The 27,547-nt window shown below is 38.5% G+C and overlaps 1 protein-coding gene across 4 annotated transcripts in view; it reads right to left on the bottom strand.

The window, feature by feature from the left end:
• The window catches only part of CPED1 (cadherin like and PC-esterase domain containing 1), a 266,420-nt gene that overhangs the window by 26,456 nt on the left and 212,417 nt on the right, over positions 1–27,547 (bottom strand). For all 4 annotated transcript variants that reach the window (XM_042923099.1, XM_042923100.1, XM_042923101.1 and 1 more), the window contains 2 exons: positions 17,619–17,736; positions 10,721–10,857 (listed from right to left, as the gene is read on the bottom strand). In XM_042923099.1, coding sequence (XP_042779033.1) covers positions 10,721–10,857; positions 17,619–17,736 — 255 coding nt within the window. The remainder of the gene's footprint in view (positions 1–10,720; positions 10,858–17,618; positions 17,737–27,547) is intronic.

Here is a 27,547-nt window from a genome sequence, read left to right as displayed (position 1 = left end):
AGAAGATGGGGAGGAATGTCTAAATCACAGCAGTCTCTCTCTTGCCCTACTAACCTTGCTATAGGTCCCCCGGCAGGACGCAGAGGGTTGCTGGTGAAACTCGAGTCCCTCACATCTCCATCCCTTCGTAGTGACCAACAAAAGGTGCGTGGATGGGGGGGAGGAAGCCCCACCACCGTCCTCTGCAAAACAAGTTCTAAGTTGCAAATATCTAGGGGCACTTGGGTGGCTCAGTCGGTTAAAAGTTTGATTCATGGTTTCAGCTCAGGTCATGATCTCACAGTTCCTGAGTTTGAGCTCCATGTTGGGCTCTGAGCTGACAGTGTGGAGCCTGCTTGGGATTCTGTCTCCCTCTCTCTCTGCCCTTCCCCGGCTTTCTCTCTCTCTCTGTCTCTCTCAAAAATAAATAAATGAACATTACCAAAAAATGAACTGCAAATATCTAGACAGCATTTTTCAAGTCTAATGGACACTAGTCTGGGAAGAATATTTTCTAGAGAATTATTTTCTCCCATTGCCTTTCTATTCATGACAAATTCAAATGATTAAATTGTAATGAAAATGAAAATACAGTTGTGATTTTAAGATTGCCTCTGCTGTAGGGGAAGCAGTTTTTGAAAAATGTTGATTGGTATTCCTACCTAAAAGATTTCTAACTTCAAAAGGTCAGCTCTTTTAAGTATACATACACAATTTAAAAATAACATCAGGAAATGGAGTGGTTTTTCTTCAGTTACATGGCTAATATTCAGTCTTTATATGTTTTATTTTATTTTTTTAAATGTTTTATTTTATAAATATATTTTATTTAAGTGTTAGATATTTTATTGTTTAAATGTTTATTTATTTATTTTTGAGAGAGAGAAAGCACAAGTGTACGTATGCTGGCAGGGGAAGGGGCAGGGAGAGAAGAGAGAGAGAATTACAAGCAGGCTCCAGAACGTGAGCCCAATGTGGGTCTTGATCTCACAAACTATGAGATTATGGCCTAAGCTGAAATCAAGAGTCAGATGCTTAACCGACTGAGCCACCCAGGCACCCCCAATCTTTATATCTGTTATATCATCCAATTCAAGAATTTTTAAAAATAAAATTTGTAGATTATTTGTTTTAAAGGTCAACTTTAAAAGGGCTAAATCATCATAACAGATATTCATAACAGGTAGTACAATTTTCAAATAACTCTTCTGTCCCATGAATATCATTGCCTCACACTAGCACGTACAGGTATTGATTGGCATAGGCAATCAAAGAAAATAAATGTGATCATTAAGTACAAATAACCAGTAAGCAATTATAAAAATAATCCATGTCGGCAATGAAACATCAAAATAGCTAATTTTTCCCCTACCAATTTAGCAAAGATTTTAAAAGCACCAACAATCTTATGATCTCAGGGAAATGAACCCTCTCCTTCAGACTATGTAAGGATCACGAGGGAGAGTTTTTATCTTGTTTCCTTTCAACTGTTGAATCCCAAGCTTCAGAAGAGTGCCTGGCATAAAAGTCGGTTCTCATGTGTTAAATGGATGAATGGAAACCGCTGTTGTGTGTATAAGTTGGCAATTTTTAAGGAATTCCACTTCTAGGAAATATTTAAGGATGTCTATTAAAATATATTTTAAAAGAAAAATAAACTGGAAGCAGTATAAATGTCTGCCAGATTGCTTATATTAAAGTATAATCATACACTTAAATTTTTTTCCTCTTTTAACAATGATATCGTAATATGGATACATTGTAATGGGGAAGATTTCAGTTAACTTTTATAAAGGGCTAATTACAATCACAATAGAAATAATGATTGCAATTTTTTTGGTAAAAAGCATGTGGATGTGTAGCAAAGGTCCTGGAAAGTTAACTGTGGTTAGTTTGCAAAGGGAGATACGACAGTGTATTCTGTTATCTAAAATGAACATATATTGACTTTTTATGACAATAATGAAACAACACAAAGGCAGCAACAGTGGCAGCAATAACAGTAAGTGCATTTTCATCTTAAAAACATTTTGAAAATTCCCATAAAAACAACCAGCTTAAACTTTTGTGGAACAATGGCTTAAGCATTGGTTCAATAAGCCCAACACAGGAATCACGTGAATCATATTTCGGATTCCAGTAGCAATCTTATTCCAAGATTGAATGGCATTTTCCCATGCAGCATCTCTTTTTGGGTTCTGCAGTGCAAGAGGAGAGCCTGTCTCCATCAAGGTGGGCTCTGGAGAGGAGCAGAAGCATCTGTGCCTGGATGTGTGCTGAGAGGCTGGACCTCAGTGCATCAGTGGGCGACAAAGACGTGTTCAGAGGACTTTTGTAACTTTTCTATTCCCAAGACTCAGCAGGAAGTGTGTCACTGAAAAGTTTACAGGGGCTGGCATCTTCCCACTCTTTTTCATACCACCATGGACCAGAGGACCTAGAAGCGCATCATGTTCCTAGGCTCTGTTAAAGCCTGGGACTTTTTTTTTTTTTTTTAAGTCATCTCATTAAAAACACATGACATGGTTTAATTGTCTTTATCTTCATTTCTTTATTATCTAGTCCTTATATTAGGTGGGACGGGCTATGTGCTATAACAAATAGAGCCCTGAGAGGTATAATTGCCTGAACACAAATGAAGTTTATTTCTCCCTCAGGAAAACAGTTCAGGTGGTTTGAGGCAGGTGTATGTGTGGGGTGCGGCAGGGTCCCAGGATGTTTAGACTGTGCCTGCTTCAATTATGGCTTCAAAGACCTTTGTGGGCATCCATATCCAGCTGAAAGGAGGAGTAAAGAGCTAAAGAGCTGCCAGGTTGTCTATGGGCCCCCGTGGCAGCTGGGCACATCACTGCTGCTCACACATTCCATTGGTTAGAACTCAGTCCTATGGCAGCACCTAATTTCAAGGGAGACTGAGAAATGTAGTCAAGCTACATTTGCCAGGAAGAGGAGGGAATGAGTTTTATCAACACATAGCTACCACTTTCTCCTACATACCATCTTCCTGGGGAAAAAACCTAAAACCTAAATTCAAATTTTTCAACATGTGAATTAGCAAAAGTATGAAACATATGAAAAGCTAAATTTATAATCCACATGATGCATAGAAAGACTTCTAAGAAAATCGGTTCCCTGAGACAAATAATAGCAAGAAGTATCATTAGTATCAGTATCAGTATCAGTATTAGTATTACTGAAAATGCAACTAGAACTTGGGAATTTTTGACTGAAATATAAAATAAAATGGTTTTCATTCCACTCATCGTGAATGAAGGGAACTAACAATGGTGACACTTAAGCATACAGATATTATACATTCCATTGCCTCCTTTCTGCAGAGTCATCAAAAGTAGCAAGGGCATAGTTAGCAAGCCAAGTTATAAAGAAATGGAAAGAAGAGTATCTGGCTATCTGGGTTGAGTCAATATAAAGGCAGTAGAATGTCTGGAACTTGTTAGCTTTTCAGAGTCTCCTGATCTGTTGAGGCCAAAAAGAATTTGGATATATGTAGAATCAATAGACAAGGAAAAAAAACTCTTGATTTAAATAATTTCCCTCCTTTCCTCTTTCCTCTTGGATAGACTTTATCTTCAATATTCACAGAAATAGGGATATTTCTTCAGAACCAACAGAATGCATGTAGATGCCGAGACAGGACTCAACCCAGCTAACAGGACCTAACTAAAACCTTCCAGGAGGGGAAGTTATATAGGAATGCAATAGAAGCTACTTGTCCATTAATCTAGGCAATGCCTGCTTACTGGAGTGCTCTCTCATAGGTAATTAAGGAAATGACAATGAGGTGAAGGGGCATTTTACTCATTACATATAGTCCAGGGCCAACCATAGCCCATCTATTTAGAAAGCTCCACAGCAATTCTGATGAGCCGTGTGATTGAGCACCACTGCTCCCAGAAGATATTCATTTCTAAACAAAACAAGGGGTCATCCAGTCCTAATATGAAGCTAAGACTGATCAGATGGCTAATGATATTTAGGGCGTGATGAAAATCTAGCTCAGCAAAGCATCTCTCTGTGAAATATAATATGGTTACAAATGTTTTCCAATGATGCATTTTGATTAAATTGGCTGTAGATAACCAACCAAATTGTTCTTTGGGGTCAAGAACAAATGGAAATTGCCATTTAGGCAAATCACCCTCAAATACATGAAATTTGGCCAAAAAAAGGGGGGGGGGTAAACAGCTAAGCAATATCACCTACATGTAGGTCTAGCTGCTCAGAACAAAATTATTTATCTACATTGCTGTTCAATTTGGATTATGGGCATTATGGATAAGCCATCCTTTCCTGGTGAGAGTGAGGTGATTTCCTTCCCTTTTATCCTTCCTTTATATTGAAACTGACAAGCAACAAGAATTGTGTAACTATAATGGAACTCACATATTAGTCAGAACATATTATTATAGCCACACTTCAAAAATTTAAACACCTTTAAGTCCAAGATACTACTTAACTTGCAAATATTACTTGAAGATGTAAGTTACGTTTCCTGTTTTAACAGCTGAATTTAAGTACTTTCAGTAAATACCACCTTTTTGTATTTCCCTTTCTTAATTGCACTCTTCTCTCAGATACTTTATTACTGTTTTAAATTCTGAGCTACGTTTTCAACTGACAAACAAAATAAGGGCATGTTTAATTCAGTTTGGTCCGGCTCCTAAGTTTTTTCAATTGTAAGTTGATTATCATATTTCCAAACTATTTCCTATAAATTTCACACTGTGATTACAGAGTTATGCTCTGATAAATTTGTATATGAATGTTCCATTCAGAGCTTATTAAGTAAGAGGTGGGTATCTATTTAGGTAAATGTGTGAGTATAACTGAACACATAGCTGATATTTTTCAATTGATTTTGCTTTGACCCAACACAGTTATACAACACAAAACCTATACATAACACATATGCAAAAACCTATACATGAAATAACTCATATTTGGATAAGTTTAGAGTCTAAAAGGAGTCCCACATTTACTTGCCCTCCACACACAAGCAAGTATGACCTAGAAATGGGGTACAAATGCTTCGAGGAGAAACCTTTTTCCATCTTTTCTCCAGACATCAGCCTCCTGTTTACAACACTGTAGTGAAGGCAAATGATGGACTATAGAAAGTACAGTTCTGCTCACATGCCACTAAGCACAGTGGGGTTCCTGGTCAAAGTTACTGGAAACTTGAACTCCTTTTTAAGTCTCAACTGATTTGTGTCTTGTCCCTTCCCCACAGGTGGGCATGTATTTCCTAGTATAGCCTTGCATTCATCAGTGTAAAATAGTAGTAAAAAGATGTAAAAGGTCGTAATAACAACATAAGGAAATTCAGTTGAGGGAAATGACCACTTAGAGATTCTAAAGAAAGCAGAATGCTAGGAGGCCGAATTTGCCAATACTTCTCACGAGCTCAGTCAAATTCTATGGCATTTAAATCTGATTCTTGGAGAAAGATTTTTCCATTTAATGCATCTCCAAAAGCTGAAGTCTGCCTTAATTTGGATTTGAAGTTCTGTTTTATTGTAGCACAACATTTGCACTACCTGCTCATGGCAACAGTGAAACTCAGCTTCTCACTGTAAAAAGTCTGAGTTACAAATTAATTGACAGTCTTCATGTTAGTAAGGCTACTCTACTGTTAGAATTTGCATGTTTAGATATGTCCCCACTTTTACATAATCCAGGAAGCATAAATTGCAATGCACTAAAAAAGGAGAAACTTGGACTCCTCTCTTGCGCTCCTGATTGGTTCCTGCCCCTCCTCTGTTTCTCTCCAATCTGAGAGAATCAAAGGACCTAGGCTCGAGTGATAGGACTCTCCTGGCAGATTCCTTTTTTTTTTTCTTTAATTTTTTGAAGTTTGTTTATTTATTTTGAGACAGAGACAGCCTGAGTGGGGGAGGGGCAGACAGAGATAGAGATTAGAGAGAGAATCCCAAGCAGGCTCCACGCTTCAGCACATTTAAACCTTTAAACCAGTTCATTTCAAAGTAACGTGTTTGGTAGATTGCCTGTAACTACCACCACCGCCCTCCATAGGCATTTTCTCTTTTACCAACTTTTCCAGAACCTCAAGTACAGGTCAGGTGCCAGCCTCTGAGCTTCTTTCTACCTGTACAGTTATCACGCTATGAGGAAACAATTGCTTCTCTCATGTGTCTCCTTCTACTGGAAATTTAGCTCCCTGGAGGATCATGTTTGTATGCCCCTAGAACAGATTGTTAACTCAACAAAAGCTAGGCTAGTGAATGAACAGTGGAGCATCACAAAAGTTATAAAAAGTATTGTGAGCTTCACTTTAAGCAATCAGGTGGCTAACTTCTACTCTGGTACCATGTTAGGGATAACAGATACTACAAGGTTTCTGATGTGGGGCAGCAGAGTTGATCTGATGGTGTTGATGAATAAAAAATCACTTTGTCTGATGGGATCAGAACTGTAGTTAGTGCAGGCTTCCTGATTGTAGGTCTGAAGTTCCTACCACTCCCTGACCCTGCTATCCTTATGAAGTGAATTTCTGTATAATGTCGCTCAAATAATACACATCTGTTGAATGATTGACATAGTAGAAAGTGAGCCCCCCCAAATGTCAGTTTATAAGGTGTTTAAAAAACAAAATATTTATGTGACTTGTTTTTCTGTTTTTGTAAATGGTATGCCTTAACATGTATTTGTCTTTGGAATAGAATAATGATTATGAAAAATTCTGGGTAGGATGAGAATTGTCTTAGTTTAGTAATGAAAGAGTTTCAGGATACTTTGTGTATTTATATTTCTCTCATGGAGAATGAGAAATCAATGTACTGGGAAAGCTTTTTGCTAATGCACTTCTATGCATAAATAGAGTCTTCTTAAAATAAGTGCTATTTGATAGTCATAGTTGTGAGTGTTCATGCAATTTTCTCTGTGCTGTGTGGTGTATGTGGGCATGCACCTGTCTATATTACCAGGTCCATGATTGTGAATATAAGATTTCTTCCTCAGGGTCTCTTTCCTTTGCATTTCCACTGCCTCTGCCTTAGTTCTGATTTAAATTTTAAAGTACAGATTTTTAGATTTAAAAATATGCACCCATTGTAAAAAAAAAAGAAAATCATACAGATATTTTAAAAGATCTCTTCATCCTTCGCCAAACATGTTCTGCTACCTGAGGTGGCATCATGGGCATGTGACCTTGGGTGTTGCAGAGTCCATGTAGCGGGAGGGCCTGGCACTCGTGCTATTGCTTTGCGGTTGCCTTCTTGGGAATCTTAATTTTGAACACAGGCTCCCGCATTTTCATTTTGCCCTGGGCCTCCCAAAATATGTCGTTGGTCCCATCACCACCCCATCCTTCTCCCACTCCCTTTCACTTATGTGATCATTTATTTTGTTGTTGTTGTTGTTGTTGTTGTTGTTGTTTTTGAGAGAGACAGAGCTGGGGAGAGGGACAGAGATCCAGATGTTCTGTGCTCAATGCTGAGCCTTTCACAGGGCTCAATCTCACGAAAGAACCATGACCTGAACCGAAATCAAGAATTGGATGCTCAACCAAATGAACCACTCAGGCGCCCTCCTATATAATCATTCTTAACTGTGTTACTTCCAAAATTTTTCTATATGTGTAGGCATGCTTGTATGTATGTATTAAGTTTTTATATTAGTGGCATTATTGTATACATATACTATTGAATATATACTAACTTTGAATCTGTGCTTCTTTAGAAATCTATACTTGGAATCTATACTTTCTTTGACTCTTCAATGTTGCATGATGGAATTTTTCCACGAAACAGCCTCTGCTTCCCTAGCACCCACTTCCTCCTCCCCGTAGGCAGTCTCCATACTGCTGCAGAAAGATTTTTCTAATTCTGGCTGTGTCATTCCTCTGCTAAAAATGTATAATGCTTCCCTGTTGTGTATAGAAAACTTTAGCATCCTGGTAAACAAATCAGACTCTGTAGAATCACTGCCAGCATGCTAACAAATTGGAGTTCTGAGCACGAAGGTCCGAATAGCACCTCTGGACTAAGAGAATCTCTAAGAGAAGCCCCCCCCCCCCCCCAACGCAGCCAGCTAGCTGGTCTCTGCCAGGAGCACCTTATCTGCATATAGGGATTATTTTTAGAGTTTGCAACATTCTGTCTCCCTAACAGACAGAAAGAGGGATCTTCCTTTTTTCTTATCATTACTTTGTAGAGTTGCTAATAATCTACCTTGAAATTAGCAAAGACCATATCATTTGTGTCCCTTCCCCGTGTCCCCCCACCCTGGGTTTATTTATGTGTTGAAACCCTACCCCCTCGAGTGATAGTACTAGAAGGTGGAACATTTGGAAGGTAATTAGGTTTAGATGAGGTCATGAGGGTGGGGCCTCCATGATGGGATTAGTGTCTTTAGAAGGAGAGGAGACCAGAGCTCTCTGCCCTGTGAGGACAACAGAAAGGCAGCCAATGGAAGCTGGGAAGGAACTCTCACCAGAACCCAACCCTGCTGGTCTCCAGATCTCAGAGATCTCGGCCTACAGAACTATGGGGAATGACCCCAGTCTATGATATTTTAACACAGAGGAGGAAAAGGGCTTTTAGCTTCCTACAAAGCTGATTAATCTACAGCATAGGATTAGATCATATAGGCTTCTTTTATTTTACAGAGGAATAAAATGAGCCCAGGAAACAATATGTGTCATGTCAAAAGCCATGGAATTTAGTTATGAACTTAAATGAACATCTACTGCCTTTCAGGTTAATAGACTGTGACATCTTGGAATTTTCCCGAATGCTCTAAATTCTGAGGTCGGAACAGTATCCTGGAAGAGTTTAGAGAAGTCTGACTGTTAGAGCAACAACTATTTTCATTGCTTCCAGTCCTGCATTTCTAAGATGTGGATGTTGGGTTATCCAAGTTGGTGGTTAAAAATGTCAGAGTAGCAGCCACACATTCATGTGTGATCATGGGAGAATTACTCAATCTCTCTGAGCTTTAAATTTCTTAAGTAGAAAACAGATACAATATCTACCTCACAGATTTGTGATGAGAAAGAAGTAAGATTTTAATTTATTTGTTTACTCTACAAATATCTGTTAAGTGACTATTACGTATCAAAAAGTTGTGCTAAGCAGTGATTCAAACATGTTCCCTGTCCTCATGAAGCTTACAGTTTGGTCAGACATAAGGTATGAAAGTTAGCAGCACACCTAGTTCCTTGCACACAATCAATTCTCTGTTAATAAGAATATTAAGTGACAGTTAATAAAAGCCTAAATGTTTGGTTTCTTCTCTTTTTTATTTTTTAAAAAAGCTTTTTAAATGTTTATTTTTTTTTGAGAGAGAGAGAGACACAGCATGAGCAGGAGAGGGGCAGAGAGAGAGGGAAACAGAGAATCTGAAAAAGGCTTCAGGTTCCGAGCTGCCAGCACAGAGCCCGACATGGGTCTCGAACTCACAAACCTTGAGATCATGACCGGAGCTGAAATCAGTCGCTTAATCGACTGAGCCACCCAGGTGCGCCTCTTTCATTTTTAATTTTTTTTTAACGTTTATTTATTTTTGAGAGACAGAGAGAGATGAACTGCAAGCAGGGGACGGGCAGAGAGAGAGGGAGACACAATCCGAAGCAGGCTCCAGGCTCTGAGCTGTCAGCAGAGAGCCTGACGCAGGTCTTGAACCCATTAACTGTGAGATCATGACTCGAGCCAAAGTTGGATGCTTAATCAACTGAGCCACCCAGGTGCCCCTCCCCCTTGCTTTCCTTTTTAAAAGTAAGTAATACTGATGCTTTTATATTTAGAGATACTCTCAGTCATGAAAATTGGTGCAGTTGTATTGGAATCACCATGAAGAAATGTCCATCCTCCTGCCCTGCCCCTCACCCCCTGTCATTCTTTTTAAATTATTTGCTAGTAGAAAATCTAACCATAGGCCTAATCTGAAAAGCTGGCATACATTCATTTCAGTACTCATTTCCTTTTGCATTAATAGAACTTAAAAAAAATCAATTTTGGAACTCCGTGTTGCCCATCTGTGAGAGCTTACAAACAGTTTGTAAGGAAAGAACTTTGAAAATCTGGGTAAGAATTACTTACTTCATGTTAACCAAGCATCTCAGTCTATGTGCCCGGTTCGCACGTCCAAGGGCTCTGCCGGAATCTACCTACTCAGAGTGCGCCTAGTAAGAAGACACTGCGTGTCCAACAAATCAGCTTAGAAGCCTCACTAAAGCAAAGGCAGCCTAGTGAGGTCCGTTTGAGACCTGCCCGGGAATGTGAAAGAAGATCAGGAAGGTTAGTGTCTCATGCACCCAGGAAGCTCTAGCAGAAGTGAGTCTTACATGCAAGAACATTTCATGGCTTGTGCAAGCGAGCTGCAGACGTCGGCTGTCACCGCAGTGCCTCGCTAGAGCTGCAGTTTGACCAGGCCAGCTGCTCTGAACCGCCATCTGTCAGTTGACGTGGCAAGCGCTCACCAATTTGTGCTGAGAAAAACCAGCATGGAATTGGGTCAGCACAGGACATGACTTTAATATCCTCCATCTGTCAAGTAGACTTATTTGGAAATAATTGAGCAAGAATTGTTAAGGCTCTTCTATTCTAACATTTGCCCGTGATTCAAAAAGCCAGACTGCATTGCATTAGTTATCCTCCAAAGAGTAAGAGAGCAGGAATTGGTCTACTAAATACAACAGCGTGGCTTTTGGTGATGCAGGTGGCAGAAATTAAAGGCTTCCCCTGCCGGATCCGGAACCTACCTTCCTTCCCCCCAGGCACCGCTGGAGTTGAGGCTTAGTTAGAACGCTGTACTGGCAGTTCTGAGGCTGCCACGTTATCTCTCTCCAGTCACAGGTCCTGTTGTCTGAACAGCTAAGGCAAGGCACGATCCATTGGCCTGGAATAGACAGCAGGACCTTTGCTCACATTCTACTAGTGAAATTACAGCTTGCAAGTTACTTTAGAATTCAGCTATGGCACAATATTATAAATGTTACAGTGAGAAGACCACTCTTGCGTACATCTGTGGAGCGACGCACGCCCCCCTGACAACCAAACAGAGTTGCAACAGGTAAAAATATTCTGAAAGAACACAGTCCATGCTGAAGTCAAGTACGGGTCCTGCTCTGTGAAACTGCATCCTTACAAAAAACTAAGTGATTGGGTACTACTCAATTATTACTTGTTTTTAAAGAGTACACTAGGCACTTAATAGAACCAAAGTAGATGGGAAGCCACTGATATCGAGGTAATTAACCACTAATCTTTATTAGCGTGAGACATGCTTAGCTTAGCAATCCAATAATAGATCTATCCCCTGCCTTCAAGAGAGTCAAGATATAAGAGAATTATTTCAATATACTGCTAATTTGTTATTTCGAAGACTAGTTATTGCTCTTAATTTGATCGGTGACCTTTTTGGTGTGAATCTCTTCTGCTCTTTCTAGCTCTGTGGCCTTCATTTCTCCAGCCCTTAGATGAGGTATGTACTGTTCTCACACGGTTGATGGGAGGACTGAATGGGATAATGTGCTTAATATATCTAGCACAATTACAATATCGTATTTATCTTTGTTACTAGCTGACTTCAGGCACAGAGTAGGTCATGAGCTTTAGTAAATGTTTATAAGATAAATGAATATTCTCAATGCATTTGCAATCTTTTCTATTTTAGTGATAAAGTAATATGTATTCAAAACGCTTCAGCTTTTAGTGTGAGTAGAGATGTTCATAATCAGAAAAAAAAATCAAGAAAGGATTTTTTATTTTTGTTTTTTCCTTCTTCATCTTTTCAGAAATGGAGTTTGAACTAGAACATTGAATACAGAGTGGTTATTTATATCCTTTGTGGAGAATGCCCTGACGTCTCTAACAATCACATGCTCTACCCTAAAGGTCTTGCTTATGTTACCACTAGATGTTTCTCTTCAAAACATTGAGGAGCCAAATATTCCCAGCTACTTTTTGAGTTAGAAAGAAAAAAAATTAACAACTTTGTCCATTCTGGCTTTGATTTGTGGTTCTGCTAACAAAAGTATCTGGTGTGGTAGAGGGAAGAATCTCTACTTTTGAGCAATGAATATGGTGTGCTTCCATTGCATGACTTCAAGGATGTCAGAATCGTGTGAGTGTTTTTGGAAATAGTTAGAAATGATAAAATACGAGAGGAGGTTTAGCTTATGGCCTCCTACTTGATCACAGAAAAGAAAAAAAAGAAGTGTGGGTATATTAAGAGAGAACTGGGGGAGATGAAAGAAAATAGTACTCTCTAGGAGGATTTTAACCTAAAACGTTATTGAAGTATTTACCCTACAAGATGTTAGGTGCTACTGATGTTAAAATATAATAATTTTAAAAAATAGTTAACATTTCATAGCACCTGCCAGAGGTTAGGGATATTCTGAGCACTTTCATATATTAACATATTTAAGCCTCTTAACTACAATATTAAGCCTCAAAAAATTTACAATCAGGTTAGAGGGTTACAATTTATACATGTAAAATAGTTACAGCATAATAAAAAAGGCATAATTGAGTAAAAATAGCTGCATGGTATGAAAAGAGTCTGGGCTCTAGAGACACACACACCTGAGCTCTGCCTCTAGCTAGTTCTGTGGACCTCAGCACTGCATGTTAGAGTCACCTAAAAAGCTTTTTAAAATCCCGGTGCTCGGATCGTATGCTGGACCAATTTAATCAGAACCACCCGGTATGGAACTCAGGCGTCGGTGTTTTTTAAATGCTTTTCAGGTGATTCCAATATGCAGCCACAGTTGCGAACCACTGTTTGGCTTGAAAAAATTACTTAATATTCTCTCTGTGAGGAAAATACATATGGCACCTGCCATAGTGCCCGATACCCAGGAATCGGTGAATATATTTTACTCCTCCGCCCCCACCTCAAGTAAGCCGTGGTAGTTCAGAATAAAGAAAACATCACAGAAGTCAGAATTGTCATGGGGCACTTGAAATGTGTTCACGTCTTCTGGATAGACAAGATCTGGAAGGATGGAATGGGTGGTACTTTGGGTGACGAAGCCACCCTGACAGCAGGGACTAAAGAAATAAGTGGCTTCCACAAAAGATTACATATAGGAGAGAAAAAGGTCTGCTCGGTAAAAGGCATTTCCAAAGTTTCCAAATGTAGAGAAGAGCAGTGCTACTAAAAGATGGAGAGGTGCTGGCTTTTGAATGGCAATGTGAAGATTATCCTCAAAAATGCTTGTTTCTCCATCCATTTCCGTTTTGTGATTTTTCTGTGGTTTTCATTTAGAATATAACTTGCTTCTAAATCTGACTTTGCACTGGAATATAGGGTTTGTAATCAGTAACCAATTTCTTCACATCTTCACATCTTCACGATGATTTGTATTCAGTGGGCATCCTCTTGAATGGGGTGGAATGGGCTTTGGGTCTTGTGTCCACCCTCCTCTTTGCCAGATGAGGTAAACTGAGGCCACAAGAATTAAATGATAGAAATGGGATCATGCTGTTAATGACAGGTTGGACCAGGACTGAAGTCTTGGAGTCTCCAATTTTCTGATCCTTTTGTCGTATTAGGCGAGGTTAGCACAAAATCATCAGTTGAAAATGAAATATGGCCCAATGGTCTCTTTGGTAGCACTTGTTTATAGGAAAGCCCACATCAGGTTGTTTTAATGAATGCCTTTATTTTAAAAAGCTGGATTTATTTAGTGGGTTCACCTGTTGATGGAGACTATGTTTAAAGAAAAAGATGGGTAATTTTCTTTCTAATAGGATGGTGGGTATGTTGGGGACATAAATGTGTTTCTGCTAATGAGATTATATCTAATAATATTTTGAAGGTCTCTGTTTTCATCAGATCCTTGAATATTTAAGGGCACCTGCGTCCTCTCCCCCAGACATTTTGTCCTGCTCTAACCTTGCTGACAGCTAATTTTGTACAAGCTGAGGTCTTCTTTGGCCATTTGCTTCTAAAGCTGAAGAAATAAGTGGCCAATTGCATGCACAAAAATCCAAATATGGGCACAATTAGTTTGTGGGCATAAAATCTCATGCACATCAAAAGGACTCCTGATTGGGTCTCTGAAATCTTGGCCTCAATGCTTCATACTACTATATATTTATACAGTCATAACTCTTTGCATTTTTGTATTGGTTTAAAATGCCCCCCCCCCTTTTTTATTGTGATTTAGTAATGCTGCTTGAAATAGACATCTGTATAACATCTGCAAGACTGGAGTTTCTTGACATTTTAAATGATACCAGCTCTTAACTAAAATTGTCAAAAAGAGAGACATGAATTCTATGTTATATATTTAAACATTGAATGAATCAAAGCTGTGATTTCTGAAATAGAGTATGACATATGTTTTAGGGAATGACATTCTGAGGAATAAATAGGGCTTTTGGGAGAAGTTATTTGGTTTATAATTATAGCTTTATATTTAATGCAAGTTAGATTCCAGCCATTTAAGTGAATCAGATTGGCTGACATAATGGAGGGAAGAAACTCAACTTTGTGACCTAGGGCCATGCTGAGATGTAAAATCATATAGATGGCACTAAGTCCTGACTCTACACTGTTATAAAATAAAGCAGTTTTCCCTTAAGAAGAAAAAAAACACATCATATTTTCAACACTAGAAGTATTAAAGTATAAGTTGTCATATTCCCTTGCTACAAATAAAACATGATAAAATATTTTTGTTTATATGTCGTAAAATGCCTTTGGAGTTATTTTCCTTTAAGGTAATTATCATTCAAAATCATTGTATAAATTTCTTCTTTCTTTAGATTAGAATTATTTTTTCTTTCTTAAGCAAGAACTTTTATTCTTAGTCTGTGTTTTATAGTTAGATTCTTCTCTAAAGGCTTAAGATCAACTTAAAAATATGAACAAAAGTCACGCAAAATGATATTAGCTAGTGTTATCGAAAAGACACATAAACCATCATTTCGTTGGCAAGGTGAAAAAACGGACCCAGTCCTGCTAAATAACTGTAATGTGCTGTGAAAATAAGATTTCAGAACTAATCTATGGTCATGCAAGTTAAGGCTGGACTTCCTAAATAAACTTCCTCCCAATGTTGTCCCACCATGACAGCTTCTTTCAGCAGGAGGGAGTCCCACCATCAAGGAAGGAAATCGTCTCTGGCAACAAAACTCCATTCGCGCAAACTGCTGTTGCCGATCTCACTTGTTTGGAATCTTTAGATCTTTAGGACCATAAGAGTGAAGCAGTTTTCCCTGGTCGATTGTGCCCTGACTGCTCGCAATCTTCTGTGGAAAGGAGGAGGGCTTGGATCTCGGTTTTAGTTCAGCAATCATTTTTGAATCATCTTAGACACTGAAAGATGCATGAGGGACAATCTCGGCTCTGGAGAAACACAATCTAGGGCAGTCATCATAAAAACGAACTGCTAATGCACCCTTACTATATTAATAAACACGCACTGTAATGTAGGTACCTATACTTCCATATCGATGTATTATGTTTGTTATAAAACAAAAATAAGAATGATTAGACATAAATAAATGTGTATGTATTTTAAGCTTTACTGGCTTCATCTTGGGGACTGTCCCATGCCACTCCCTCCTCTTGCTCAGATGTACCATTCCACTTTGAAAACTACTGATTAGAGAAAGAGAGAGAAATTAAACACTTGAAACATAATGAAGTAAGTGCTACGGTAAACATGTGCCCAAAGTATTCTGGGGAGCTAATCAGGGGGTGGGGTGGTAAGGAGAGGCTTCCTGGAGAGGAAAATATAGCATCGGGAGAATTGGACCAAGATGAGAAGACTTTTAGGAGCACAGGACAGCATGGACAAGAATGTGGAACCCTGCAGCAGCATTATTGGCATGAAGTGAAACCAAGAGGCTGGGAGGAGCTGGGAGAGAGGAAGGGCCAGATTATGGGGGCCTAAAAGGGTCAGATTACGAGGCCTGGTATCGTCGGGCTAAGAGGCATGGGCTTGACTGGGGAGTCAATTTTGGGGTCTTCTCTAAGGAAGCCTCGCTATTCAAGTTACCAGAAGGTCCCTGTTCGAAGGCAGCATCTCCTGTTAAGGACCAGGCATGGAGATAGCTTCATGACAGGGCCTGGCATAAGTTACAGCAAATTTAATGAACAGAAAAAGATGCCACTTCTTGAGGAATCTCAGTACCATATCTTCAACTTTTTGTTGATGAACTTTTGACTTGGCTCAATAGCAGCAAGAAAGTTAAGTTGTTTTATGATTCTCATAAAATGTCATCTGATAAAGAAAATCCATAACTAGACACATCGGGGTCTCCTTTGTACGTAAGAGTGTATATCTCATTTAGCTGAGAATCATAAATCATACCTCCTGACATGTCATAATGGGTAAATCCCTCCCTATGCAGCGACTGTAATTTATTATTTAGAACACATGTTCAAGAGCAGGGATATGCCCACGCTTGCTCACCGTGCGTGCCAAATTGCGATTTGTACTGCTCATTTGTGAAACTCATTTCCCATTCAGGTTGTGGTGTGAAGTTCATGGTGAGGGTAGAAAAGCTCCTGAGTGTTTTCTTAGACTTTTTAGATGAAGGGAGACTTGGGGTCGTGAGGCCAGATGGGCAAGCAGAAATCTCAGAGAAGATGCTCCCTGTTCCTCTTATCTTTTTGGAGGCATTTTTGGTCCCCACCTTTGGATTGACCCCACTAGACTCCACTGAAAGAAAAGTGCTGGGGAAGGAGGTAAACAGGGAAAGTGGATAGTGGCACCAAGGTGTCTCATTCCGGGTCTGTTCTAGAATCAGGCAGGATTCAACACTATAATTCTAATTTGACATTATGATTTTCCTGCTTCTATTAATGCTCAACATATGGGAGACATGAGAGATCATTCTCAAGGATTTTTTTTTTTTATATAATCAAAGGAAACGAAACTTGTTTCCTTAAGACAGTTCTTTGGCTGACACAGTCTACGTACTCTGTAGAAATTATAGTACTAAGTGAACTGATAGTGTGAACAAGTCAGATTCCCTGTCCTCGTGCAGCTCACAATCTGGGAAGACTGACACCAAAGAATTAATTACATACTTAGCATTTAAATAATTGTGGAAATTCTCATGGAAGAAAAGCATGGAGTACAATGAAAATGTATAATAAAGAAACAAATCAGAGGCTGAAGAAAGGCTTTCTGGCACAAGTGACTTTTTGGCTGATATCTGTAGATGAATATGGATTCACAAGGCAAAGAGCGGAGGGTGAAGAGAAAAGCATTTGATTAACAAATATTTCACATATTAAAATAATGCATTAATTACATGTGTTACAGTTCATACTAATGAAAAAGTTGTGTAGTACCTTGATTTTTTTTGTATAAGGATAGTTCAAATAAGCATACGCTCGGGGCGCCTGGGTGGCTCAGTCGGTTAGGCGTCCGACTTCAGCTCAGGTCATGATCTCACGGTTTGTGAGTTCAAGCCCCGCGTCAGGCTCTGTGCTGACCGCTCAGAGCCTAGAGCCTGTTTCGGATTCTGTGTCTCCCTCTCTCTCTGACCCTCCCCCATTCATGCTCTGTCTCTCTCTGTCTCAAAAATAAATAAACGTTAAAAAAAAAATTAAAAAAAAACCAAATAAGCGTACACTCATCTATATCAAATAATTTTTTTAAGAGAAGTGACACCCAATGTAATAGTCACCTTTTGTGTCCCCAGATGGACAGATCTTTAGTTCAGGCTGTGAAATGGCTTCAATGTAGTCAGAGGAAATAGGCTGTAATCCACAGGCTTCTTCTGGGTGAATCAGCAAACCACAATCCTGCATTAAAATGATAGATAGAAATTAGCTGCAGTGAACATGACAGATAGTAATAAAATCTAAAGAATAAGATTTTTTTGTGCCAAATAAACTTTATAGATAAAAAGGAGGAACTGCTTACCCTTCTCACGGTTTTGGGTTGTCAGAAGTTGTTTGTGCTAGAAGTAGCTACTTGCATTGAGGGATAAATATAAATTCCAATGGCAATTCAATCTTTATTTTGGCACTGACATTCATTGTTGCATTAATACTGTCACTGATATTATTACTGCTCTGCCAGTTTTTAAAGAAATGGATGCAAGTTTTACTTTAAAAACATACCTGTGTGTTGTTGATTCATTAAAAATATACTGTATTAGAAGACCATATATCAAGTGAATAAAAAGCCATTAATGTGAAAAAGTGGGAAATATTTGAGGAGAATTAACAGACAAATTCCATTTCAATTCACATTTATTAAGGACCCATGATACGTCAGAAATGGAGTCAAATACATATATTTTTTTCAAAACATGTTCATGTATTTATAAAAATAGGTAGCATCTCACTGCAGTGAGTATCATTGTAGAGGCATGATATGTACAAAGCAATTCATTCTCTAGTCTGACATGTGCAGTGGAGAGCAGCAGTTTGGCTCTCTGAAATCTCTCTTCAACTCTCCCCTGTACTGGCAGGTTAGAATACTCTCATTTTCACTTACCTTTTCCTTCTTCCCTTCCTTCCTTCCTTCCTTCCTTCCTTCCTTCCTTCCTTCCTTCCTTCCTCTCTTTTTCCCTTCCTCCCTTCTTCCTTCCTTCCTTCCTCTCTTTTTCCCTTCCTCCCTTCTTCCTTCCTTCCTTCCTTCCTTCCTTCCTCTCTTTTTCCCTTCCTCCCTTCTTCCTTCCTTCCTTCCTTCCTCTTTTCCCTTCCTCCCTTCTTCTTTTCCTTCCTTCCTTCCTTCCTTCCTTCCTTCCTTCCTTCCTTCCTTTTTCCCTTCCTCCCTTCTTTCCTTCCTTCCTTCCTTCCTTCCTTCCTTCCTTCCTTCCTTCCTCTTTTTCCCTTCCTCCCTTCTTCCCTTCCTTCCTTCCTTCCTCCCTTTACCCTTCCTCCCTTCTTTCCTCCCTTCCCCCCCTCCTTCTCTCTGTCTCATGCACACACGTGCTCTCTTTTTATTGAGGTAAAATTGATATATAACATTATATGTGTTTCAAGCGTGGAACATTACAATTCAACGTGTGTACACACTACAAAGTGATCTCCTAGCTTATTCTCACAAGGTATTGGGACCTGTACCTTGCCTGTGTCCCTCCATCCTCCTTCACCTGATTCCACTGCCTCCCTTTTCATCAGGCTCTCACAGTCTATCATGTTTTGGGGTAGGTAAAAATGCTATTCTTTCTATCGGGAATGCTTTCCCTCTCATTTTTCCTGGAGAGTGTCTTTTTGTGTTTTAAGTCTCAGCAAAGCCTTCTTGAAACTCTAGCATGATTATGTAGCCCCTCCCTAGTCCATGTCACCTCCGCTTGTTTCCTTCATGCCCTTCACCATTTGGTGATAATTTGTTATTTGTGTCTTTTCCACCAGACTGAATACTATATGAGAGCAAATAATTATTTCATTCACACATATACCCAGTCCCTACCATATAGTAGGCAAATATTTATTGGATGCATAAATGGTTAGGCTCAATTGTCTCTCACTTCATATCATAAATTCTCGGTAATGGAGAGAAATAATGAATGGGTTTGCCCTCCATTTTGCTCTGTAACTGTCTCTAAGGAGCAATTTCTAGTCACCATCCCTCACCCTTTCACATAACCTCACACCCAACTCAGATTTCCACATCTCACATGAGAAGGTTCAGGATAGTAAGGAACAAAAGGAACGAGGGTGATGTACAGACTTCTTAAAATCTTGATTCAGTATACATATTTCCATTTTTAAATTAATGACTGAAACTGGAATTTAGAATACTGATTAAAGATTAGGAAAGTAATTTGTGTTAAAGAGCTCCTTATAAAAATCAATTAAAATGACACAAAGTTAATAAATGTTGTGAGGAGTTTTTGTCTGAATAAACATCTATGTACGATATGTATGAGTGTGTGTGTGTGTGTGTGTGTGTGTGGTGTATGTGTGTGATATCCATCTATACATTTATTTTTGGTGCAGGTTGGACCTGTTTTTAAGGCTAGAAAAATGACATTAAACATTTACGGAATTGCAAAAAAATGTTTACATCAAACATTAGAGAAGAGAATGAGAAATATCATTATACACTGTTGATGGGATTGCAAATTAGTTCAGCTACTTTTGGAGGAAAGTTTATACTAAAATAAAAAAAATCACAGACTCCATAGCCTTGATATCAGACTTCTCAGAGTCTACTCTAGAGAAAGCCTTATGTAATGCATAAGGATAGACCAAAATGAACGAACCAATATGGAGAGATTTCTAAGACACATGATTGAGAAAACAATTCAAGAAATGCTTTGTTACAGAACAACATATGCCATGTAAAACACACCATGGACATGCCACCAAGGCACCTAAACTCAGGTACTTTAGACTGAGATGCAGTGTTCAATGTTTTAATAAAAAGATACCTTTCAGTACATATATATATTTATGTGTATAGATATAGATAGATGATGATGATCATGATAGGTAGGTAATAGATACATAGATAGTAGATTGATTCATGCAAATAATGTTGAGACATTTCTAAAACTCTGGATTTAGATAAACCTTTGCCTGAAGATTAGTTTGTTTGGGGTCTTTCTGGTGTACGTATGTGTGTGTGTGTTTATGGACAAATCCTAATATTCACACGGGGGGCATTAGAAAGTCCAGACCACAGCTGACAGAGTCCCAGCTACTTCTGCTGAAGCCCAACATGTAATTGACATGGATCCATCACTGAGAAAAATGTACTGTTACATGTGCTGATCTGTGGGGGGCCCAGCTCAGTCACTGCTTAGTGGGTGTGGGCTATTTGGGGTGAGTTAGTCATGGGAGCTTTTCTGAGGTAACATCTGAACTGAATAATGGGAAAATCAGGGAATGAGAACTATGAGAAGAAATGTCACGTCAAAGGCCATAAGATAAGGCAGGAAAAGGATTTATCTGACATCTTAAGTAAAAGAAGAAAGTCATTTTTAAGGAACTCATATGCTGACAATCTACATTTTAATGATCAAATCACAGAATCTTTCTTGAGATGGCATCTCCGAGCTTGTCTACTACAAACTCCTACTCAGAGGAAGAACAATTAATTCATAACATGGTCATAAGCATTTTTGAATACATCTTCAAAATGGAAAAGTATTAATACCTAGAACGTGCAAAGTGCCATGCTGAGAATGCAAATCCCTAACCTCACGTGGCACAGTCTAGCTCATTGTCAGAAGTGTCTTCCTAATCCTGCACTGAAATCTACATCTTATTTGTTCTAATTATCTTCATAGATGCAGCTTAGAAAAAGTTTAATAATACAGAAGCATGTTCTGACTTCAAAGCTTCTGAAACAAATGGACGGCAATAGAGTATGGTAATCTTTTATTTATTTTTTTTATTTAAAACAAAAAAAATATTTTTTAATCTTTATTTACCTTTGAGAGAGAGAGAGAGACAGAGTGCTAGCGGGGGAGGAACAGAGAGAGAGGCACATACACAGAGAATCCAAGGCAGGCTCTAGGCTCTGAGCTGTCATCACAGAGTCCAATGTGGGGCTCGAACCCTCTAACTGCGAGATCATGACCTGAGCCAAAGTTGGATGCCCAACTGACTGAGCCACCCAGGTGCCCCGAGCATGGTAATCTTTTAAACTGTTCAGTCGGTTAAGCATCCGACTTTGACTCAAGTCATGATCTCATGGTTCCTGGGTTCCAGCCCTGCATCAGGCTCTGTGCTGATAGCTTGGAACCTGGAATCTGCTTCATGGATTCTGTGTCTCCCCCTCTCTCTCTGCCCCTCCGCCCCCTCATACTCTGTCTCTTTGTCTCTCTCTCTTTCTCTCTGTCTCTCTCTCTCATAAAAATAAGTAAAACATTAATTTTTTTAATAAAATAAAATGAAATGTTTAGTGTTTGCACTTTCTGAATACCCAGGATCCCACGTATGAGCCTATGATAATAGAATAAATATAATGTAGAACACAGAAAAGCAGAGTGGGAGGCAGACTGAGGGACCACTCCCAGACTGAGTGAACTTTGGCCTTTGTGTCTGAATTGCTACCTGGCATGGTGCTATTTCTGCCTCAGATGGACGCTCCCATCAGCTACTGTTCTATGACAGTTGGTAGGATCAGACATGTTGGTTCTAACTAAACAGCCATGACTCTAGGAAATTATTTTTCTTTAAGTTAATTTATTTATTTTTGAGAGAGAGTGGGGAAGGGGAAGAGAGGGGGAAAGAAAGAATCCCAAACAGGCTGTGCACTGTCAGTGCAGAGCCCGATGCAGGGCTTGAACTCACAGACCATGAGATCATGACCTGAACCAAAACCAAGAGTTGGATGCTTAACCACCTGAGTCACACAAGCGCCCCCTACTCTAGTAAATTCTAAGCACAGGAATCAAAGTAATATTGCAAAGGATAGATATAGCAGAGGTTAGGAGAGGGAGAGCAGATTTCAAGGTAAATGAAACTTAGTCATATTCTCCTTTCTGAGGTTTAGGTCAAAGAATATTCTATTGTATTCTGTGTTTCCTTTTTTATTTCTCCTTAGCAGTTAATCTTTGTTTGCAGTTCATAAATCTTAACCCTTTAGGTTAAAGTCTTCACTATTTTGGAAAGCCAAAGCAGCCCGCTGACGTGGACATTATTCATTTTCTGGCTGCAGCCAAACAATGTGACTCTTAAGGTTGAATGAGACAAGCATATGGCTAAATACAGACCTGAGTCTGGAAACAGAGTTGAGGGAGTAAGGAGAAGAAAAATGGTATCTGTGTAACTGGGGGGGCTCTGTGCACAGTTTATGAACTAAGAGAATAGTGGCATACATTGGAAAGAGCACCACTGTGTTAAGGGATCATACTTTCAAATTTTGGTTCCAGCTTTGCCATGAACTGTCTGTATGATATTGAGTGGGTCACTTGATCTAGTTTTCTCAACATAAAATGAGGAAGGGTGGAAGAAAAAGAGGGTGGAAATTGCATTAAATGATCTCTTAAGTACGGCAGCAGACAAATGTTAGGTGCCTACAGAATACCCATTCTCCTTTCCTCCTTTCTAACAAAAGACCTTTGTTTTCTTGTGCAGAACAACCTATCTAGCATTAAAAGAAGAAGAAGAAGAAGAAGAAGAAGAAGAAGAAGAAGAAGAAAAGAAGAAGAAGAAAGAGGAGGAGAAGAAGAAATTCTATTTCCCAGTCTTCTTTGTAGCTAGACATAGCCATGCAACACGATTCTGGTCAAAATAAGTAAATAAATAAAATTAGTAAGTGAATGTGGAAACTGGCTATGAATTTCTAGAAGTTTTGCTTCCCTGATATAAGCTTTGCCTCCTTGATGCTATACATTTTTGGTCACCCTGTTTCTTGATTCTGCTTGGAATGCAGATGTGAGCCTGAAGGGGGAGCAGCCATGCTGTGACCATGAGACGGCCATGAGCAGAAATTTGAAAGAGCCCAGGGCATAGATGAGGCTACAGAGATGCAGTGCCAACTTTGGGCTGTCCTCTGTGCTTCTTGCTGTGGAAGAGAAACAAACTCATACTTGGTGAAACCACTGTGGAGATAGAATATGCAGCCAAATTTCTCTTTTCCTCTAAGAGTCTGTGAAACCTATTCTTCTCGGGCCATATGAATCTTTTTGAGTACTGCCTTAGCTATTAAAAGTGCTTACCCCTACCAGTAACAAAATTTAAACTATCTTGAAAGAAAAAAACTCATTAGCATCTCTCCTTTCTTTCTTCACTGGGGTGATTAGTAATTTGTTCAGGCTCAGGCATATTCAGGAAAATGAATGACAGCTCTTTTGGTCTTAAGTGTCATCCCTTGGAGCCTCAGAGTCTAGATACACAAAAAAGGTGGTATTTAGCAGAGTTGCTTAAAATGGTCTTAACCCCAGAGAGCTCCACATTTAGAGTACATCATTTTGCTGGAGATTTCACAAATTCTTTACTGGGTTGTCATAGCTCTCACTAGAATCCAATGAGATAATTATCAGGGATTTCCTTGTTCACACATGTGTAGAGTATATATGTTTAGTATATAATTTTAAAATTTTACTAACTTTTCATGAAATGTTGTAGCAACTAACAGAAGAATCTTAAGGTGCCCTTGGTTTTACCCCCTACTTATCCATGAATCCATGATCACTGTTTCTTGTTACCAATTTTTCTGGAAACCTATTTAATTCCTTAAAAACATGTTTAGCCATAAAGGAATTTGTGGTGTTTCTCATTTTTGATGTGATATTACCATATTTTTAGAGGCACGGACTATTTGATCTGGTAGGTATTTTTAAATCTTACTTGCTTTTCTGGCCCCATGGAATCACCCTTTTAAGATGAAACAATTCTCTCCTTCTCCTACTAAATAATGAAAAATGCCCATCTAAATTTAAAAATACACATTCACTCTCTAAGAAATCCATACCTTCCAAGGTACCCATTTCTTCCTCTCCTCCTGGACCACTGCTTTTTCCTGTAAGTCAGTAGTGACTTCTCAAACTTGGCAATCCTGGTACAGTTCCTAGGGAGGCAGGGACCCCTCTATATCAAGACTGGTCTTTCTGACAAGAAATTAGGTTCCTAAAGGATCCTAAAATTTGTCTGGAACAACAAAAGACCCCAAACAGTCAAAGCGATTTTGAGAAAGAACAAAGCTAGAGTTTCCTGATTTCAAACTGTATTGCAAGCTATAGTAGTCAAAATAGTATAGTACTAGCCCCCAAACCAAACACATAGATCAATAGAATAGAACAGAATAAGAGCCCCCAAGCCCCATTTCTATATGGCCAATTAATCTATGACATAGGAGGCAAAAATATACAATGGAGAAAAGACAGTCTCTTCAATAAATGGTGCTGGAAAAACCAGACAGATACATGCAAAAGAATAAAACTGGAGAACTATCTTACCCCATATATAAAAATAAATTTAAAGTGAATTAAAGAATTGAATGTAAGATGTGAAACCATAAAACTCTTAGAAGAAAACATAGGTAAAAACTCTATGACCCTGGTTTTAGTAATATTTTTTTTGGACCATTCTCCTTACACAAGGGTAACAAAAGCTGAGATAAACAAAAGGGATTATATCAAACTAAGAAGCTTTTGCACAGTGAAGAAAACCATCAATGAAACAAAAAAGCAACCTATTGAATGGGAGAAGATATGTGCAAATCATATATCCAATAAGGGACTAGTATACAAAATATATGAAGAACTCACATAACTTAACGTAAAAAATTCACAAATAACCCAGTTAAAAAATGGGCAGAGGACTTGAATGAACGTTTTTCCAAGGAAGACATATAGATGGCCAAAAGGCACACAAAAAGATCGCAACATCACTAATCATCAGTGAAACGCAAATGAAAACTACAATGAAATATCACCTCACACCTATCAGATTGGCTATTATCAAAAAGACAAAAAATAACAAGTGTTGGCAAGGATGTCGAGAAATGGGAACCCTTGAACACTGTTGGTGGGAATGTAAACTGGTGTGGCCGCTATTGAAAACACTATTGAGTTTCCTCAAAAAAATTAAAAATAGAGCTATCATAAATTCCAGCAATTCCACTTCTGGATATTTGTCCAAAGAAAATGAAAATACCAATCCAAAAAGATACATGCACCCCTATGTTCATTGTGGTATTATTTACAACAGCTAAGATATGGAAGAAACCTAAGTGTCCATTGATAGAAGAATGGATAAAGAACTGATATATATGTATGTGTGTATATACGTATATTTATAATTTTATATAAATTATATAAATATATAATAGAATATTACTCAGCCATAACAAAGAAGGAGCTCTCGCCTTTTTCAACTCCATGGATGGAGCTAGAGTGCACTGTGCTAAGTGAAATAAGTCGGAGAAAGACAAATACCATATGATTTCACTTATATGTAGAATCTAAAAACCAAAACAAATGAACAAATGAGACAAAGCAGAAACAGACTGATAGCTACGGGAAACAAATCTTTGGGGGACTTGCAAAATAGGTGAAGGGGGTTAAGAGGTACAAATTTTCAGTTATAAAATAAATGTCATGAAGATGCAATGTATGCTGGGGAATATAGTAAATGATATTGTAATGACTTTGTAAGGTGACAGATAGTAACTAGACTTATCATGAGGATCATTTTGTAGTGTGTAAGAATATTGCACCACTATGGTATACACCTGGAACTAATAAGATACTTACATTTCCATTTAAAAAGAAAGAAAGAAATGAGGTTCCTGAGGAGCTAATTTCACTATCTTGTTCCAAAAGCAAAGAATTTTTTTTTTAATCTTCACATTGTCTCTAAATTGAACAACTGCTTTCCTTGTATTGTAGTCAGCAAGCTATAAAACACTGAATAGTTCTTATGTGATTCACATTATTAGATACCTAATGAACATTCATAGAAAATTAGCTGAGGTATATATTAGCAATAAATAATTACAGCATAATCCACCTGAAATCATTGTTTACATACCACATTGATCCTAAAACTGAACTTTTTCATTAAGAAAAGAGTTAAATGCCTATAAATTCATATGAAAGGAGACTTATATCCTTCATGGGAGGCATTTTGAAAATATCTTGCAAATATAATTATTCTGCTAAGACTTTATCCTACAGGTATACTTTATAAAGTCTGCAAGGGAATTTATTAGAGTGCTTTGTATAGTAACAGAAACTTGACACAACTCAAGCATCCATCAATAGGGAACTAGTTAAATAACATCCATGTAATGGAATATTTTGTAATTCCTAGAAAAAAAGGATACAGAGTAAAGATATGGAGCAGTACAAAAGAAATTTTATTAAGAGCAATAAATCAGCTTGCAGGACATTATGTATACCATTTACTTATTTAAGTTTACTTATTTAAGTAAAAGAAAATGCTAAATATTGTATTTGCCTGACTGTGCCTATGTATTGCTGGAATGATGCACAGATGCCTCTGATCAGTGGCTCTACTGGAGATTAAGAACGGTAGGCCAGAGATGAAGAAGCAGAAATGAACTTCTTCCTTATGTTTTTCAAGATTTTGCCATTAGTATGGCTCATGATTATATTTTTAAAAATATCTATTTAAGTGAAGAAAATCATATTTAAATTTTTTCATGTTTATTTTTGAGACACACACACACACACACACAGAGCATAAATAGGGGAGGAGAAGAGAGTGGGAGACACAGAATTTGAAACAGGCCTCAGGCTCTGAGCTGTCAGCACAGAGCCCTACATGGGGGTCCAACTCAAGAACTGTGAGATCATAACCTGAGCTGAAGTCGGACACCCAACCCAGGAGCCCCAAGAAAATAATATTTAAAATGGAAAAGTAAAAGAATAGAAAATCAGAAAAGCCCTGATAGTTCCTTTAAAGGTATACTAGTTTTCTGTGCCATGACAAACTGCATGGCTTAGAATGACAGAAATGCATTGTCCCACATTCTGGAGACCAGAAGTCTGAAATCAAGATGTCGGCACGTGTGGTTCCTTCTGAGGGCTGTGAGGGACGAGGGACCCACTCAGTCACTTAATACTGACCTGGGTTCACAGCGTTTGTAGTTTATCAGTGGAAACATCATCAAAAGGGAATCGATGGAGTAAATGCTCCAGGTAGAACGATGAGCAGCTGCCACATTCGGGAAATGAGT

Source organism: Panthera leo, chromosome A2 (assembly GCF_018350215.1).
Source record: "Panthera leo isolate Ple1 chromosome A2, P.leo_Ple1_pat1.1, whole genome shotgun sequence".
Classification (NCBI taxonomy): Eukaryota; Metazoa; Chordata; class Mammalia; order Carnivora; family Felidae; genus Panthera; species Panthera leo.
Note: the sequence above shows the minus strand (reverse complement) of the source record. Positions and strands in the feature narration are given on the sequence as shown.